Below are 19725 nucleotides of genomic sequence, written 5' to 3'. Positions count from 1 at the left end.
AGTATAGCACCGATGAAACACACAACTTTCCTCTAGCTCTTTGGTGCTTCCTTCCCCCCACTATCATGACTTCAATTCTACCTTACAAATTGCATTAGACCAGAAGATTCACACTGCTACAGATAAAAGCCCGCAACACAGGGAATCCAGCATAGATAAACCCCTCAGGGCCAACAAGGAGAGCAGAGATACCAGGAGAATTAGGGGGTGGGGAGAGAAAGGGGGAATTGATCACAAGGATCAACCTATAACCCCTTCCCAGGGGGATGAATAGCGGAAAAGTGGGTTAGAGGCAACAGAGGACGATGTAAGATATGAAAATAATAATCTATAACTTATCAAATGTTCGTGAGGGAGGGCAGGCGGGGGAGGGAAGGGTAAGAAATGGAGAGCTGATATTAGGGGCTCAAGTGGGAAGAGAATACTTTGAAAATGATGATGGCGGCATATGTGCAAATGTGCTTGACACACTGGATGAATGTATAGATTGTGATAAGAGATGTAAGAGCCCCCAATAAAAGCAAGCAAGCAAAAAAAAAGACTGTCCAATGGGGGGGCGGATTTATTGTCTTGGAAACCCACAGGTGCAGTTCTCCTCTGTCCTGTAGGGTCACTCTGATGGTGATTGACTGGATGTCAGTGAGCTGAGAAGGTGCCACTGTGTGGACATGTCATACTTTATTTGGATGTGGGTGTGGGTGAGAGTTGGGCAGGCTCTACTCAGTCTACTTAATTTTATTTCAGGTCTCAACATCCCCGTAAATAAGTTCTTGAGTTGTTTCTGGTCTGTTGCCACTCTAGCTTCGTATGGGTCTCTGTCTCCCTTCACGTATGGACAAGTCTAGCTGTGCAGCCATTTCCCGGCAGCATAGTCGCTGTATTACAGAGCTTCGTGATTTTGATAGCTTTTGTCAAATCGCTGGTCAGAGGTGCGTAACCCATACACTCCCACTCAAATTGTTGAGTGTGTCTGTTGACAGCCTTCCTAGGACAGGATTCAACTGGTCACACGGGCACCTGGCTCCAGCCGGGGAACACAGAGGGCGGTCCGTTGGACTGGGGACAGGGCATCTGGCGACGAAGGACGTGCATAGTCTCTAGGCTCAGTCGACCTGAGGGCACAGCCTCAACAAATCACTGAATTTTATTTCAGGCCTCAACGTTCTCCTCTGCAAAACGGGAAAGTAAAGCCATCTACTTTGGGGGATGGTTGTGAGATAATGCCTGTGCAAAGGGCTGGCATGGTGCTATGGGTGACCTTGGGCAAGGCGTCCCGGTCGGAGCATCACTCCGTTGACTCTTCTTGTTGAGGACGGGGCTGGGCTTGTGGGGTCACGGGTCTGTCAGATCCTTCTCCCCATCTCAGAGACTCCCTGGTCTTTCTTCTGTGGCTGATAATAAGCTCCACTCATCCTCCCTCTCTCGTGCTCATCAAAGGTATTCAGGAGTCTCCGGTCCCGAATGGCCACTCGCTTCCGGGCAGAGATTTCCTTCGGAAGCAGATGCGGGGAGACCTGTTCACGCAGCAGCAGCTGGAGGTGCTGGACCGCGTGTTTGAGAGGCAGCACTACTCGGACATCTTCACCACCACAGAACCCGTCAAGCCTGAGCAGGTACGCAGACGAGACACCCTGCCTATCCCCCACCCCACCTAAACTGGATTGCAAGCCTGGGGGCACTCTCTCCAGGGTGTGGGTGAGAGTTGGGCAGGCTCTACTCAGAGGTGGGGTTTGTGTTGTTCTTGGCCAAACCTGGCAAAGTACAGCAGCCTATGAGGTCAGAGGATTTGGTTCGGGGTCTGGCCACTTTTTGCCTCAGTGCCTTGGTCTCTCTGGTTTGCTGAAGGTACGTGCCATGGGTGGCTGCTCCGCCACTGCTGACTGGTTTCCTTTCCCAGGGATTTTCCTACAGGGATCGTTCATGATCCCCGGGGCTGCTGGGATTCAGGCTGTGTGGCTGTCCAGGCATGCTGCTACTGGGATCTCACCAGCCGGGCCTCTCTGGAATGCTCAGAGAGAGGGATTCAAGACGCTAGACATGAAGAGGTGTCTCACTGGATGCGCTCCCTCTGGGGCCCTGTGTCAGAGAGGAGGCAGCAAGTCCACCCTTTGTTGAGCATCGGCTCTGCTCTCTGCTGGAAGAGAGGCAGTCACCACCTGGGGCTGGGGAGGGGACGGCCAGAGCGTGCCAGATTCAGTTCAGGAGACCATTTCTGGTGGCCAGTTGGTGCCAGGCCTGGGGGTGCTTACTTCTCAGGCGCGGGAGACTTAGACATCGTTCCTGCCTGCTGGGAACTCACACTGGTGGGTGACTCAGAGAGTCCACGAGCAATAACTTTCCCCAACCCTTCCCTAGCTGGCATCTAGTCAGTGGGGTCTGGCCACCCTGAGCTGCCTTGAAATGCTAATAGATGACTCTGGGGAGGAAGGCATGCTTTTCAGAACAACCTAAGCTGTGTGCATCTGCTCCCAGGGAGGGGAGCCTGGGTGGTGCCAAGTGAGCAAGGTCCTGGAGGCCACCCTGCTGTGAGAATCCCAGTGTAGCTCCCCCTCAGGGCCCTCAAAGACCATCAAGCTCATTTGCTTCCAACTGGAGAAGCTGAGATCCAGAGAGCCGAAGATGCTCATCTAAGGCCACACAGCAAGTTGTGCATTCACATAACAGATGCTTATTGAATGTCTAAAAGGGAGTCCTGCTGGTGTAGTGGGTAAAGATTTGGTCTGCTAACCACAAAGTCAGCGGTTCAAAACTACCTGTTGCTCTGCAGAAGAAAGATGAGGCTGTCTGCTCCTGTCAAGATTTATAGCCTCAGAAACCACAGGGGCAGTTCTCCCTGGTCCTATGGGCTCACTCTGAGTCAGAATTTTCTTGATGGCAGTGAGTTTTACTGAATGCCTACTATGTATAAGGCATAGAGCCAGGCTGTGAGGGTTCATCACGAACAAGAAATCCTTGAGGGAGCTTCTAGAGAGCAGAAGAGTCACAATACACAAGAATGACCCCACGGTGTGTGGCTCCCCAAGGAGTGTGGCTGGTGCTGAGGAGAAACTGTCTGGGTTTCTCTGAGAGCGGGAAGCAGGGGCTGAACCACTCTCAAGGGTCCCTGGGATATGCATTTGTCTGAGTCCTTAAGGGGTTGGCAGAACTGGGGGCTGGGGATAAGGTGTCTGGCAGAGGAAACTACAGGTGTGAAGACCCCGAGACAGGAGTCTGGCTGGGGGAGGAGATGCTGGGCTGAGTCCAGCCGTGCAGAGTGTGGGGTAGGTTTTGGTCTTTCTACTGAAAGTGAGTGGAAGCTACACAGTGGTCATACTGCTAAATTAAGGTGACCTGACGTCCCGCTTTTGGCGGGACAGTCCTGCTTTTTAGCAATTTGTCCCACGACATTTTAAAAAAGTCCCGATTTTTGGAAAGAATGCACGACAAGCTAGGGTATATGGTTTTCGGCTGCCTTGTGGCTATTTCGCCAGGAAAAGAGTTTCATCAATGGTGTCCCGCTTTACCAATGTTAAAATCTGGTCACCTTATGCTAAATGGACTTGACCCCAAACCCCCCAGAGCCTGGGCTTCAGGGAGAAAAGTCTGTTCCATCGTGAGAGAAATGGCTGATGCCACCCTTCAACTTGACCCAAGAGGAGAAAGAGGCTCTCAATCTGGAAAACTTCCACGGAGGAAGCCTCTCTTTCTCCCAGCTCTTGGGTGAAAACTTATCTTTTAACCAGTAAACCACTGAGGGAAGCTTTCTACTCCTGACTTTTGGGAGGCCCAGGGAGGTCAGGGCTCGTCTGAGGTCATGGGTGGGTGATGGGTAAAGAGCAAGGGCCCAGCCTCTGCACTCAGCCCGGCCTCCAGCCCACAGAGCATTTGCTCAAGTCTTTACTGAGCTCAGATACTCACATGGTGCTCATGGGAACCCAGAGTCTGAGTCACAGCACACAGAGCTTCGCGGTAGGGATATTACATCAGAGACAACAGTGCTACCAGCACCAGTACTGATTGCCATTGCATTGCTCCCGTCAAGGTGAGGCGACCGTGTTTGTGTCAAGGTGCCCGTTAGCGGCTCCAAGGCTGATTTTTCGGAAGTAGGTTGCTGGGTCCCTTTTCCAAGATGCCTCTGGGTAGACTTGAATCTCTCACTTTTCAGTTAGCACCTGAGTGCATGAAGAGTTTGCAACCACCCAGCAGCCTTGGGCAGAGCCGGGGCCCCAGAATAGGAAGGAGGCCAGAAGCCACCCATCACTCACTCGGTCATAGGCTCATAAGCTCATTATTCAACATATATATATATATATGTCGGCCATAGGCCTGGCATGGGGCCATATATATGTTGGCCATATGCCTGGCATGGGGCCAGGCACTCAGGAGCCAAATAGCTCTGCCCATGGTCTCCCAGGGCCGGTGTGATGTGAACGCCGAACCCGCAGGTCAAGGGAAAAGGTTCTGAGGGCCCTGAGTGAAGTGTCAGAGAGGGAGAAGTTGTCTCTAAGGGGGACACCAAAGAGGGTGTGGCTGGGAAGGCCCCAGGGGATGGTGGTGTCTACGGACAGGAACATTCGGGGTGGGGGCCCTGGGGGAGGAGGGGCTGAGTGTGAGGATGACATTTCCTGGAGACTTGATGCGCGTGTCCTTCAGGGTGACTTGGGTACGTCCGGGCGGGTCTTGGGCTGAGTGGGCTCTGAGCTGGGCCTGCAGGTGAAGCGAGCAGTGGGATAATGACTGAGTCAGTGTTTTCTGGTTAATCTGCTTCACCTCCCTGCACCGTGTAGTAATGAGGAGAGATGGCAGGCGAGGCCGTGGGCTGCGCGGGTGTACGCGCGCGTGCGTGCGCGCGTGCGCACACGCGCGCACACACACACACACACACAGGCATTGGACTATGAATGACATAGCCTCTCGCCCAATCTGCAATCACGAGGGACAAATGACAGCCTGGGCTCAGGTCCGTGGGCTGGGAAGGGGTGCGCGTCAAGGGTACAGGTTCCTTGAGCCCCACAGGCTCCTTCTCTGTGGGCTGAGAGCTAATGCGGCCTCAGCGTGCGTGGCGCTGCCACCCTGGAAGGGGCCCGGCGCTGCTGGACACTGAGGCTGGCTGCCCTGTCCATCTGTGACAAATTGAGCTGTTGGAGGTCGGGTCTCTGTGGCCCAGGTGTCAGCAGCACTGAGCAGAGCAGTGGGGCAAGAAAGGCTATTTGCTGGCCTTGGGCCTGGGTCTGCTTGATTGGAATCCTGGCTCTGCTCTGTTAAGCCTGTCACTTTTTCTCTGGGTCTCCGTTTCCATATCTGTGGCGACGTTGATAATGAGAAGAACAATAACCACAACAGAAACCGTCCACCCACCCTGGCCACCACCAACCACCACCGCACGCGTGCCCGACCCTCCTCAGTTTTCAGGGAGCGTCACAGGACTTGTCTCAGGGCCCTAAGCTTAAGTGCCTGCCGAGGAGGCAGGGGGAGAGCTGGGCGGCTCAGCTCACAGGTGGCAAGCTTCTTTTTGTTCACCCCATTTTCAGGCCCAGGGATTTCTGGGGCCGATCGAGGCCCAGAGCTGGACCACACCGTGTCTCCATCTGGTGCCGGTCGATGGCCTGGGGACTCGAGGAGGCCACTTTCGGATAGGTGGTGGTCGGCACTGGCTTTCGGCAGCCCGGGTTGGCCCGTCACCTCGGGAACTCTCAGAATCTTGCCACCATCAGCTCTGAGCGGTCTGATCCCTACACGTCGTCGCTCCAACCCACGTGGAGCATGGGCCTGGTGGCCGGGCTGCCACTTCATGAGCTCAGCACCTGCCCCCCACCCTAAGCCACCCCTGATTTTATAAGGAAATTTGGCATCCACCTTTTGCCTGGGGTGGATGTTTACGTACTCCTGGGGCAAGGAAACACTTCCTTTTCCAAATGGTTATTGGAAAAGCAATTCTGTGGTCCCTGCATGTGCAGCCAGTAGAAATCACCTTGGAGAAGAGGAGGGGGAAAAAGAGAAGAAAGAAGCAGCTGCTGGTAGCTGGCTGTGCGCGTGCGGGGTGTGTGTGTGTGTGTGTGTGTGTGTGTGTGTGTGTGTGTGTGTGTGGTTCGGCCGGTGGAATCTGTTTCCGTAAAAGTCCCGTTGATGCCGCGTCGTCGGCGAGGGCGCTGCTGGAGGGAGCTGGCCCTCCTCCGGCCACGGCGGGAAGACCGGGCGCGCAGCCTGCCGTATTTACTCTCGGCAGACTATTAACCAACACCAGGCTATTAATCTGGCTTTTGAGCCTTCACTAAAGCCCATAAAAGCTCACAGTTGTCAAATGGAGTTCATTTTAATTTCCTTTCAATCACAGTAAATTATTCAGGTGATAAATCAGCTGGAGCAGCCTCCTGGCTGTAATAGAAACCCTAATTCCTGGCTAATTATCCAGCCCATTGCTGCCAACAGATCAATACGGGCGCGAGATGGAACGGGCCCAGGGCCCTCCCTCCCATCGGGCCAGCGACAGAGAGACAGCTGGGGATGGGGGACGTGCTGCTGACCTCCCAGGAAGTTCAAAGGTCACAGGGGGTTAAACCAGGAGAAGGCCTGTCCCCTATCTAATCGATAAGGCCACCAGAAATGCCTCCTGCTCTCAGCAGCTGCCCTGCCCTCGGAATGGTGGCATGTCCCGGGAATGGTGGCATGCCCTTGGTGGCATGCCCCCAGCCGAGGGGTTCTGAGGCCGAGCGGACGGAATCCAGCCTTGCCTACCCGGGAGACGGGGGCCTCCTCGGGGTTCATTTGTGCTTCTAAGCATAGCCGAGTTTTGTCACAAGGGCGACCTGGACACTTAGCACGAGTCAGAAGAGGGGCCAGGTAGTGTCAGGGAGGAAGATGTGACACCCGATGGGCTTCCTTTGCTTAGGATCTCATTTGCGGCCCCAGTGGGCCTGTGTCCTACCACGGGGAACTGGGGTAGGGGTAGGTGGGTATGAGGAGACAGAGACCAAGGCTTCATGGAGACATCATTAGTACTGTGTCTTGAGGGATGGGCAGAGTCTGGCTCTGTGGAGATGGTAGAGGGTTGGCTGGAGAGGGCATTGTAGGCAGAAGGATCGCCTAGGTAAAGGGATGCCGGGGTCGTTGGAATGTAGATGTGTGAAGTCAGGGACAGTAAGGCTTGACTTGGGTGTGCCCCATTCTGTGTGTGTGGGGTCTCTTATCCTGTCCTGCCTCTCCCATCCCAAGGCCCTATTCTTGTCATGCCACACCCCTGTGTAAGAGCCCCTCCTGGTTTCTCACCACTCACAACCTAACCCCAGACCTTCAGCCCCCTCATGGCTGCCTCATGCCTGCGCATTGTTTTGCTGGCTCTTCTGAAGGTCCCCGGGGAAGAGTGGTGTGGGCAGTGTTCCAGGCAAGGGCTGAGGCTACAGGAAGGCATGGGGGTGTGACGACCTTGGCGTAGTCCAGTAAACAAAGATGTCTCAGGGGATGGGTGCTTGGAAGGCAGAGCGTGGGTGTTATACAGTTCATGAGGTGGTGGACACCAAATGTGAGGGGCCAGGGTCAGGGCTTGGGGTTTTATCTTAAGAGCAAGAAGAAACTTCTGCAAGATTGTAAACGGGGGGGGGGGGTAGCAGGACCCTTTCTTTCCCTATTTCAGAAGATGATTCTGGCTGTTGTGAGGAGATGCAGAGGGTTGGGGACAAGGGTTGTGTTCCTGGAGATGACAGCATTGCCTGGGGATTGTGACCCCGCAGCGCACTTTCCCTTCCACCCCCCTTGTCCGACTTACACTTTCAACCAGACCACCAGGGCTACTAGAGTTGTGTTTAGATTTGATTCTGAGCTTCCTTTTGCTAAAACCGAATGGGAAACACATCCAGTTGTGTGCTTCTCATTGTCTACCAAGGGGGGAACCAGGCTACGTTCTCAAAGAAAGAAAGCAAAACAAACTCACTGCCATGTGTCATAGTGACCCTAGGGGACAGGGTAGAACACCCCGTGGGCTTCCTAAACTGTAACTCTTTGCCAGAGCAGAAAGTCTTGTCTTTCTCCCTATGAGCAGCTGGTGGTTTACAATGGGCAACCTTGCAGTTAGCAAGGCCAACGTGTGGCCACGACACAACAGAGCGAAGCCATCAAACAAAGTCATGTTGTTTTGAGTTCCCGGGTGGGACAAAGGTCAAATGAAAGATTGCAGGCCCGTCTGCCTCAAAGCACCTCAAAGGCACGGCCTGCTGATCTACCTCTAGAAGATCCGCCTTTGAAAGATATTGGGCAGAGCAGACATGCGTTGGGGCCAGCAGCTGCTGCTGGTGGGACTTTTGGTTCCAAATAATAAAATGAATGCCTTCAACGGCTTGCTGACGAACTTTTCTTGGAGGCTCCAGGATGATGTGCTGCTGTGCCACCTTGGGGATATGAGACCTCTCGCCTCCCCAGGTTGGAAAGATTCATTCTATCAGGGTGCTCCTCAGTTGGTCACCTTCAATACAACTCCATCAACTCAACTTTAAAAAAAATTTTTTTAAAGCATTTTATTAGGGGCTCATACAACTCCTATCACAATCCATACATACATCAATTATGTCAAGCACATTTGTACATATGTTGCCATCATCATTCTCAAAACACCTGCTTTCTACTTGAGCCCTTGGTATCAGCTCCACATTTTTTTCTCCTCCCTCCCCCCTCTCCTCTCCCCGCTGAACCCTTGATAATTTATAAATTATTATTATTTTGTCATATCTTACACCATCCGACGTCTCCCCTCACCCATTTCTCCGCTGTCCGTCCCCCAGGGAGGAGTTTATATGTAGACCTTGTAATCTGTTCCCCCTTTCTCCCTCACCTTCCCTCCACCCTCACGATATCGCCACTCTCACCACTGGTCCTGAAGGGTTCATCTGTCCTGGATTCCCTGTGTTTCCAGTTCCCATCTGTGCCAGTGTACATCCTCAGGTCCAGCTGGATTTGTAAGGTGGAATTGGGATCATGATAGTGGAGGGGAGGAAGCATTCAAGAACAAGAGGAAAATTGTATATTTCATTGTTGCTACACTGCACCCTGACTGGCTCATCTCCTCCCCGCAGTCCTTCTGCAAGGGGATGTCCAATTGGGGATTGCAGTTTACGATAGTGAGTGGGACTTCTCTGACGAGAGCTTGGTGTGCGTGGATTTGGGGGGGCTGTGGGAAGAGGGAAGGGTCCTATGTCTTAGAGACTGACTAGCAGGTTGTAAACCGGACTTCCTGCTGGGCGGGACGTCCGCTCTTTTTCATGTCACGAAGCACACAGAATGTGTGACTGTTTATGTGGAACATCAGTGAAATGGACAAGGTACTTGTGACTAAAGGTGACTGACCTACTGGTTTTGGTTTCCCCGAATCCCACAAGGCTGTTCAAAGGCTGAGCGGATTTGTTATCATGACACATGATTGGGAAGCTCAGCTTTAGTGGGTAGTAGGAGGTGGGTTTTGGGTCAAGCTTTAAATCCTTTCGCCCCTCATCCTCACTAGGAAGGAGATAGACAAAGTACTGATGAGTATATCTGAGCAAGTGCCCAGATACTCACCTCGTCCTTGCCCAGCCATTCCTGGAACTCTCTAGAATTGTTCAGGCCAGAGAAGACCCAAGTGAGGTTTGCTCCTCATTATCTGTGACTCTGATGGGGCCCACAGAGCAGACTATCCCTGACGGTACCCACCCAGATGTACGGGGCGAAGATGGAGCTGAAGGAGAACTGAGAGCCTGAGGGGCCAGATGAAGACTTGTGATCCTTAGAGCACAGCTTGATGCCCACTGGAAAGCATGGCCAGTGAATGATTCTTCTTATGTTAGGGAGCCGCAGAAGGGTGGAGAGAGCGGTGGTAGCGAGGTTGGGGCAGGAGTGCTCAGCACGATGAACTCCCTCACTGCCTTCAGGTTGATTCTGGCTCATAACAACCCCAGAAGACAGATTAGAACTGCCCCTTTGGGTTTCCAAAGTTGTACATCTTTGTGGGGGTAAAAAGCCTCACCTTCCTCCCTTGGGGTAGCTGGCGGGTTCACTCTGGTGCCTTGCTGTTGGCAGCCCAGCACGTAACCCACAATGCCAGAAGGGCTCCTCCAGAAAGCTCTTCTGAAAATGGAGCCGCTTAGGCAAAATTGAGCTTGGTAGCTGTGTTCGTCTGGGCAGACTACAGAAACAAATGCAGGGAGACACTCACATGTGTATAGGAGAGAGCTTTATATAAAGAGTAATGGTACATTAAGAGAACATCCCAGCTCAGTCCAGATCAATCTATAAAGTGCTCTTCAGACTCATGAAACTCGTGCAATGACGCCGAATGCAGGAAGATCACAGGCCAGTGAGTGGGAAGTCTTGTGGATCCAGTGGTGTTATAAGTATCTCAGTGCTGGCAGGTCTCCACGTGGCTCCTCCAGCTCCCAGAGCTCTGGCTGCATCAGGGTAGCTTCACGTGGCTTCTCGCCAGAAATGTCTTGCAGGGAGTGAATGTGTGACCCGCCTCCAACGAGCTATTTATCTCCTTAGCACCTCCTAATAGGTCATCAAGCTGTGACCTGGTGGACAGGCCTAACTCCACCCCTTTACTTGGAAGTCTCAAATTGACAGCAGATTATGTAACTACCACACTCATGATCTTGCCTTCGGATAGAGATAAGCACCAAGACTATTCTGGAATTCTCGCTTCTGGATCTCTAGAGGTGCTTGAGTATCTCTAGTTCTGTTATCCCCTCAAAGTGACCCAAGGGTGACCGCTGTATGACTTCCACAGAGCATCTCTCTTCTTCATTTGCTCTGCCACCATGGCCGCTTCTGAGTGTCTGAGTACTCTTTGTCTCTCTGTGGGTCAAGCAGAAATGTGGCTTTTGATATCTGTTTTGCAAGGCTAGGGAATGTTTGCCAGCACAGGTGAGCAGTTGGCTATAGTATAAAAGCATGGGGCATCTGGATTTTAATGGTGGCTCTTGGGTTAGTCATTTCTCTCTGGTCCATGGCTTTTAGGTTTTCCATTGGGGCATTGGGCAGGGTCACCACTGAGATCCATTCCAGCTCTAATGTGATGTGAGAGAAAACAGATGGAAGATCCATCTCTTATTTTCATTTTGACTTGTTTACAGTTTTTTTCTCCTGTCTGTTATACTCTCTTCAATGACAGGCAAATGCTGCGTATTTGGGGTTTAAAGCTTACAAGCAAATTGTCAAAGAGCTGCCTGCACCTTGCTGGGATGTTCTTTCATTCATTTATTCATTCATTCATCCAGGAAATTCTTACAGATCTGCCATGTCAGTGACATTGACCACGTGTGCTGTGTGGTGCGGCATAAAGTAACAGCAATCGATGCAGTCAAAGGGACCTGTGCGAATTGACTTTTGGGTGGAGATATTTATCCCAAACAAGGCTAACCAGTATTTGCAATAAAAAAAAAAGAGGGGACAGGTTATTCCAACCTTACAGCTGATTTGTTTCAAGAGTATGCTCTAAGTTTAGCTTAGGTGTTTGGCCGACTGTGAAGATCTTTTATTTTTAAAATTTTGTTTCTTTGTAATTTATTAAAAGAACAGGGATATTGGTTCTGGTAATAAAATCTGAGCAACTGCAGGTTCTCCTCCCATCTCAAACACATAGAAATATTGGATCAGATCTAAGAATCATACTTAATAGTCAAATATTAAATAATTAGGAACATGTCATTCACATCATAATACACTAATATTAAGTTGTTGGTTTTTTTTTTAGTATTTATTGATAAAGTACATACCCAAGCTTGAAAGAGAGAAAACTTCCTAGGGGTGGGACATTATGAGGGAGCTTAGAGCCAGATCTTTAAGTGCATGAACAAATATTTCAGTTGCCCAGTGTATGGAATCTGGGTATCGTCCCTGATGAACAAGGGCTGGCATCTGGATGCTGATGCTGGAACAGACTGTATAGCCCTAGGCCACAGTGAATGGATGTGGGAGATGAGCGCTCTGCAAAACTGTGAACTCCAGAAAGACTATACTTTTCATGAAATGAGCACTTGCCAAATTGTACCCATAAGTCAAGAGAAGCAGTGAGGAGCTTGGCTCGGCATGGTACTCAGAGTAGAACGTGAGTTACCTTGGGGAAGTTAAAATACGACGCCCACAGCACACACAGGTGAGGCATCTCACCCTCCATTATGCATGGGAAAACCTAGGAAGACAAATTAACAGAAGAACTGAACTCGTACCAGTCAAATCCCCGAGATTCCTCACAGAAGCACATGAAAGACTCTTCTGTATCCTAACACAATCCAGTCTGTCCAATATACCTACCGAATGAACGATAACTGCTAAAGATGCACATGCCACTCACCAAACTGCAAGCTGCACAGTGAAATAAGGACAAGCCAGGACACAACCATCAGGACAATTAGTTAATCAAGAACCTTAGATGGCAGTCTGAAACAGACTGTAAAATGATAAAGAAATGAAGAGAGACAGACCAGAAGCCATTATAAATGAACAAAATGCCATGAAAAAAGTCTAGACAGTAGGAATTAAAGAACTGAGCAGGACATTTTTCATTGATAAAGTGAATGCCAGATATGACACAGATGAGTTGGAAATTAGTGACCTGAGAGGCAGAGCTGAAGTACTCACCAGGAAGGAATGCACAACAGAAGCTAAGGAGGTTTTAAATATGAGAGGAGGGTAAACAAGAACACACGCTTTCGTAAGAAAGTCCAACATATGAAGGGCTGCAAAAAATTCATGGAAAATGGAATGTAAAGATAACAAATATTTCCACCGACTTTTTGAGGCCCCTTTGCATCTCTAAAATTGCTCAGGAAAAAATAAAATAGAAAGAAATAGAGGTGAGGAAATATTTGAAGAAATAATGGTTAAAAATTTTATGGATCAGAAATGTTGCAATTCGTCGATCATTAGATTGACGAAACATACTGATTTCCAAGTAAATTAAATAAAATAGATGCACAGTTAGGCAAAATTACAGTGAAATGGAGAACACCAAAGACGAAGAGAAAACTAAAAGTAGCAAGAGAAAAGTATAACTTTTAGACTTAAGGAATATTTGTTTCACCATCAATAAATGTCAAAAGACAGCAGAAAATGTCTTGGTGTTAAGAGACAATAACAACTGAGCTAATACTCAGCTAATGATCATTTTATAGTGAAGGCCAATAAAGACATTTTCAGACAAACCTCACAATGTTCACTGAATTGATAAATACTGTATTTCACTTTGTTTTCAGCTCTGATATGGACAGAGCTGGAAGTTTCAAGTTATCACTCCGATCCTTGTAAGAACGACTACAAGGAGCTGCAGAAACTAAAAATCAGTGGTTTGGGGGGAGATACATGTAAGATAATCGAAATTGTAGAGTAAACTGCCTTCTTGAAATCTTGAGACATAGTCAAGATTTTATAGATACATAAAAAAACTCACTCTATTTGCATATTCACCTCTGCTCTGATATGTCATGTATAGTTTTCTGCCAAACAAACCAACCAACCCAGAACAAGGTACATTAAAAACACAGTCTGAAGGGACAAAGTAAACATCCGTACTAGACTAAATTATGACACCAATTTTTGAGTTATAAGGGAAAATAACAATGATTTATATGTTAAGAGATAGAATGGAAAATTAGACAACATGCAAAAATACATGAGTATCTTAATATGATTGAACTACTGAATTGTATGATATGTGAATTATAAGCCAACAAAACTGTTGAAAAAAAGAATAAATGAGTAATATAAGTAGAGAGATGAAATTCTAAGAAAGCATCAAAAGGAAATACTAGAAATAAAAAAACTCTATAACAGAAATAAAGAAGGTCTTCTTCGATGGGCTCAGCCGTCGAGGAGGCATGTCCAAATAAGCAGTCAATGAGCTTGAAGCTATGTTAATAGAAGCATCCCAGACTGACATGCAGAGAAAAAGAAAAGGGGGGGGGGCTTCCACAGGTTCCCCCGTGAGTGCGTTTGCACTGTCACACACAGAACACGACGTTCAAGAACTGTGAGAAATTGAAGGTGGAGTAGCATGTGCCATGCCAGGAGGAGAGAGCTTTGAACAAAGAAACATTTCAATGTCAATAATTTTCCACAATTAATGACAGACATTAAGCTATGGATGCAGAAAACACAGGGAGTAAAGTATATGCTTATATCTATGTACATCATTTCCAAATATCAGAAAATCAAAAATAGAAGGCATCTTGAAGGAAGCCAGAGGGAAAATCTCCTTACTTATAAATGAGCACGAATGACTATTACGGACTGTCTTCTAGAAACCATGCAAGAAATGTTAAAAATAAGCCTCTCAGAGAGAGAAAATTCTATAGATCAGAAACTTGGGTCTACATAAAGAAAGGAAGAGAGTTGGAGAAGAAATGAATGAAGGTAAAATAAGATATTTATTTTCTCCTTTTCTTGTTTTAAAATATAACTTTCACACCATGATTGGGGCAAGGTATGGAGGTGATGATAGCATTTGCTGTCGTTAGTCTGTTCAAGTTCATAGAGGCCCTGTGCACATCACAATGAAATAGAGCCTGGTCCCGGGCCACCCTCACAATTGTTCATATGTTTGAGCCCGTTGTTGCAGCCACTGTGTCCGTCCATCTTGTCCAAAGGCTTCCTCCTTTGTGCTGCCCTGCTACAAGAGAAGGACCAAGCATGATGTCCTTGTCCAGGGATCAGTCTCTCCTGATCACAGTCCAAAGCACCAAGTCTCCCCATCCTTGCCGCTAACGAAGATTCTGGTGTTCTTCTCCCAAGACAGATTTACTTGTCTTTTTGGTAGTCCATGCTACTTTAATGTTTTTTGGGGTTTGTTGCCAGCACCCTAATGCAAATGCATGAATTTTTCTTTGGTTTTCTTTATTCACTGTCCAACTTTCCCATGCATAGAAGGCAATTGAAAACACACCATGGCTTGGGTCAGGTGCACCTTAATCCTCAAATAATAGCCTTGGTTTTTCAGTAATGTAAAGAGGTCTTGTGCAGTAGATTTACCCAATCCAACATGTCTTTTTATCACTCGATGGCTGCTTGCATGAGCATTAATTGTGGATCCAAGCTAGATGAAATCCATGACGACCTCTGTATTAGTCTAGGTACTTTGGAGAAACAAACCCACAGCAACTCACGTATAAGAGAAAGTTTTATGCAAAGAAAATATGCATCACGAAAACATCCCAACCCAATGCTGCCCAAGCCCACAAGTCCAACATTAACCCATACCCAACACCAGTCCACAAGTCCTTCACCTCACAAAACAAAGGCAATAATGCCGACTGCAGGAGGAAAGCTGAGTCAGTGAACATGTAAGCATCTCAGCACTGGCACGGGTCTCCACATGGCTGCTCCAGCACCCAGGGCTGCATCGGGATAGATCCATGCGGCTTCTCCTTGGGGATGTCTTGTAGGAAATCCATCTTGCAAGCTGAAGCAGGGAACTGCTAAGGCAGCTGCACCCGATGCAACCATCACAAAACAAGAGACCCGAGAACTAGAAAGGCGAGGCTTCACCACCCATTTATCCCTCCGCCTTTCAACCAGCACCACATGTGATTATCGGCCAGGCTGGCACAATTAACTAACTCAACCTCAATCTTTTCTCTGCTTGTCATGATGTTATCCACCAGTCCAGTTGTGAGGATATTGGTTTTCTTTACACTGAGCTGTAATCCATACTGAAGGCTGCCATCCCTAGAACATGTAGATAAGTGAAATGAATGACAGCAATGTCACAGGGATGAGGGGGGGATTGAGATGACTCTATTAGAAGCTTCCTCTGCCACTTATGAAGTGGCATCATGTTATTTGAAGGTGGGCTTAAATTAGTTATAAATGTAAATTGCAAACTCTAGGGCAGGCACTAATTAAAAAAGTATAATTAATATGCTGACAGAAGAGATAAAATAGAGTCCTATAAAATGCTCAATTAAAACCAGAGATGGAAGAAAAAGAGCAGGGGAAAGAAACAAAGAACAAGTTTAATGAATGGGAAACAAAACAGAGTAGATACTAATTCAGCTATTCATGAATCACTTTAAATACGGACGGTCTAAATCACGAGGAGACACCAAGGTCAACTGGCATAACAGAGTCCACAAAGGCAGCATTCTACATCCTACTTTGTGGACAGGAGTGACGGGGTCTTCAAAGCTTGTGACCAGCTATGTAAAGTGCAATGACTGGTCTTTCCTCGTCTGGAGCAAAGAAGAGTGAAGAACATAAAAGACTCAGGAAAACAATCCGTCCAAATCGTGTGCACCTCAGCCTCTGTGACCCTGAGCCGAGAGGAACTTGATGGTGCCTGGCTACCACTTCAGACTCGCTCTGAACGGGATCACAATAGTAGGCCCTGGGTAGAGTAGGAGAAAACTATGGAACAAAACTTCAAATCATAAAAAAAGAGACCAGGCTTACTGATCTGGTAAAAGATTGGTGGAACCCCTGATACTCTGGCCCTTAGTGACCCTTCAGGCTTGGAACTGAGCTCACCTCAGTGGCTCAACTTTCAGCCAAATGATAGAAAGGCCTATACGGTGAACAATAGCACCAGAGAGGCATATGTACTCATTAGGATGATCAACCATGCCAAGTAAATTAAATAAATATGAAATGCCTACATACATCCATTTAAAAAACAGATTGTGGTAGCAATTGTACAATGTTGCTTAATGTGATTGTACTATGGAATGATATGCTGTATGTATTAACTCCCAATTAATAATAAATTAAAAATATATAAAAAAAGAAGAAAACCAGAAAATTTCAGAGTTGATTGAAAATCTCAACTACATAATGCCTATAAGAAGGCTCATACAGAAGGGAAAAATGGGATTTAAGAAGCAGTGGTGACTCTAATGGATTGAATGGTGCCCTCCTCAACATATCTGTTGGAATCCTAATGTCTGTTTGGAAACAGGGTTTCTTTGTTATGCTAATTGAACCAATCAGTATTAGGTGTGTCCTAAATGTAATTACTTCCAAGTTATTAAAAGAGCATAGACATGGAGATAGATTAAAGACCTAAATATAAATCCTAGAATCACAAGGATTATTAACAAAAATATAGGGGCAAACTTAAGGACCATGATACAAGGCACAGATACACTAGCAATAATAATGAAAATACCAGTGCTGTGGAAGACAACATAGAGGACCGGGACCTTCTAAAAAGACAACATTTATGCCCATCAAAGACTTCATTCAGAGTCAAAGAGAACCCACAGATTGGGAAAAAGGTTTAGTGATGATTTATCAGATAAAGGGCTAATCCTAAAAGTCTATAAAAAACTACAGCACTTGAATACAAATAGCCTAATAAAAAGAGGCACAAGATATAAATAGACAATTTAGTAAAGATGACATCCAGGGGGCCAATACTCATATGAAGGAATGTTCTTGTTCCTTAGCAAAAAGAGAAATACAAGTTAAAACAGCGATGAGGTACCAACTCACACAAACACTCCTAACAAAATAAAATTACAAACAACCCAGAAAATACTAAATGCTGGAGAGGCTGTGGAGAGACTGGAATGCTCACACATTGCTGAGGGGATTGTGGAGTCATACAACTGCTGTGGAAATCAGCATGGTGCTTCTTTAAGCACATGCAAATACAAAAACCTTAGATCATCCAATCTCTCCATCTAGTATATACCCTGAAGAAATACAGAACAAATCACAAGCAGACAAATACACCTATGCTGATCATAACAATTTCCATATTCCACATTAAATTTAAACTTCCAGTAGCAGAAAGTCGGAAGCAAGAAAAATCCCCCACTCTAGAAGAATGCATAAACAAACTCTGGTTCATCCATACAATGGAATATTATGTGTTCTTAAAAAACAATAGAGAGTTAGTCAAACGCCTTAAGACGTGGACAGAATTAGAGAACATTATGCTTAGAAAGTTTGTCCATCTCATAAAGAGATAAATACTTCATGGCACCATTATTATAAGGGGAAAAAAGAAAGAAAAAGAAAAACATTTAAGACTTCAAAGGCTACACTGAAGCTAGGGTCAGGGAGGTGGGAGGTAGATGGGAATGGATAGGGAAGGGACGGGAAACTACAGAGGGATGGAGGGTGGACAACGGAAAAAGAGCAAAAAGCACCACACGTATACAGGGGGTTCGATGGGACACTGTTACTGATTTGACCGATGAGTTGTGCACTACATAGAGTTATATATATTAAATATTGTATTATGTTCCACAAGTGAAAAGGAAAGACAAATATGAGAGAGAGTGAGAGAAAGGGTCACAGCCGTAAAAACCCTCCAAATTCTCTGCACGTCAGACCTGAATGCTGGTCTGAGCGGCTGTAGAAGAAGGAAGAGGACAGCGGAAAGGGACTTGGAGTCTTTGGGATGTCCGTTTGTTTCAACAAACCAGCCAGCAGCACAGACACAGCGGCAGGCACGCGTGAAGACAGGGACCAGGGAGGGTCGTCAGGAGCCCAGGAAAGCCAGGAAGGTGTTGATATGGCCGAGACTCTGATTTGAACTCTGATTCCAGAACCGTGAGAAGTGAATTTATTTGAAGCCATCACTTGCAGTATATCTGTGACAGCAGCCCTAAGTCACTAAGGCAATGGCCAAATAAATAGGTAAACGTAGCTAAATCTCAATAATTATTGACTCTCAAAATAGTGACTAGGTTATTGAGGTTTAAAAACAAAGTAGGAAAAAAAAGAAAGTAGTAATATGTAAGATTGGGCAGGGGGCTGGTCTGAGTTAGAACATTTTAAGAGCTTCTACTGCTCACAAGGATGATAGATAACGTGATAAACTTTAGATTTGGGGAGGTGAAGAATGCCGGTAAGCAAATTAAGGGTGACCATCGAAGGCACAGAAATGGAATGTATCATTTCCAAACCGAAAGAGACACACCGAGACACGCAGAGTACTCGGTGAATCCAACAGCAGGCGGGAGAGAAGAGAAGAGAAGAAAGGAACAAGTATGGTAAATTAAAAGTAGAAAATTAGATCGTAGCGGGCAGAAATAAATAGAACGATTGGAGTAGTTGTAATAAATAAAATAAATTGCATTTGCTAGATAATCAGAAGAAAGGATAAATAATCAAAATCTAGAAATATGCTGTGTATAGGAATGAACCTAAAACAAAGTGGTACTAAAAAGGTATAAGTAATTAGTAAGAACTAGGCAAATTAATTAGTAAGAAATAAACCAGGCAAATATTAACCAAATAAAATGTAGTAGAGTAATACTGATATAACCTAAAATAAACTTTAAAAATTAAATTAATAGCAATAAGAACAACTCATAGGAAAATATAATAGCCTTGAACCTATACATATGTAATAGGATAGTCTCAAAATATTTGTTAAAATTATTGTAGTGGTGCCTGGCTATCAAAAGATATAGCATCTGGAGTCTTAAAGGCTTGAAGGTGAACAAGTGGCCATCAACAAAGCCCACATGGATGAAACACACCAGCCTGTGTGATCACGAGGTGTCCAAGGGATCAGATATCAGGCATCAAAGAACAAAAAATCAAATCATTGTGAATGAGGGGGAGTGCAGAGTGGGGACCCAAGACCCATCTGTAGGCAACTGAACATCCCCTTACAGAAGGGTCGCAGGGAGGAGATGAGCCAGTCAGGGTGCAGTGTAGCAAATTCCTCCCCTCGCCCCACCTATCATGATCCCAATTCTACCTTACAAATCCGGCTAGACCAGAGGATGTACACTGGTACAGATAGGAACTGGAAACACAGGGAATCCAGGACAGATG

General features: G+C 46.8%; 1 protein-coding gene across 1 annotated transcript in view; it reads left to right on the top strand.

Annotated features, from left to right (window-relative positions):
* The window catches only part of PAX5 (paired box 5), a 197055-nt gene that overhangs the window by 52175 nt on the left and 125155 nt on the right, over nt 1–19725 (top strand). Inside the window, exon 6 of the mRNA XM_045296527.1 lies at nt 1438–1613. Within this exon, the coding sequence (XP_045152462.1) occupies nt 1438–1613 (176 nt within the window). The remainder of the gene's footprint in view (nt 1–1437; nt 1614–19725) is intronic.

The sequence above is a fragment of the Echinops telfairi genome, unplaced genomic scaffold, assembly GCF_000313985.2.
Source record: "Echinops telfairi isolate 266 unplaced genomic scaffold, ASM31398v2 ScPeMD7_7410;HRSCAF=8448, whole genome shotgun sequence".
NCBI classification, from domain to species: domain Eukaryota; kingdom Metazoa; phylum Chordata; class Mammalia; order Afrosoricida; family Tenrecidae; genus Echinops; species Echinops telfairi.
Note: the sequence above shows the minus strand (reverse complement) of the source record. Positions and strands in the feature narration are given on the sequence as shown.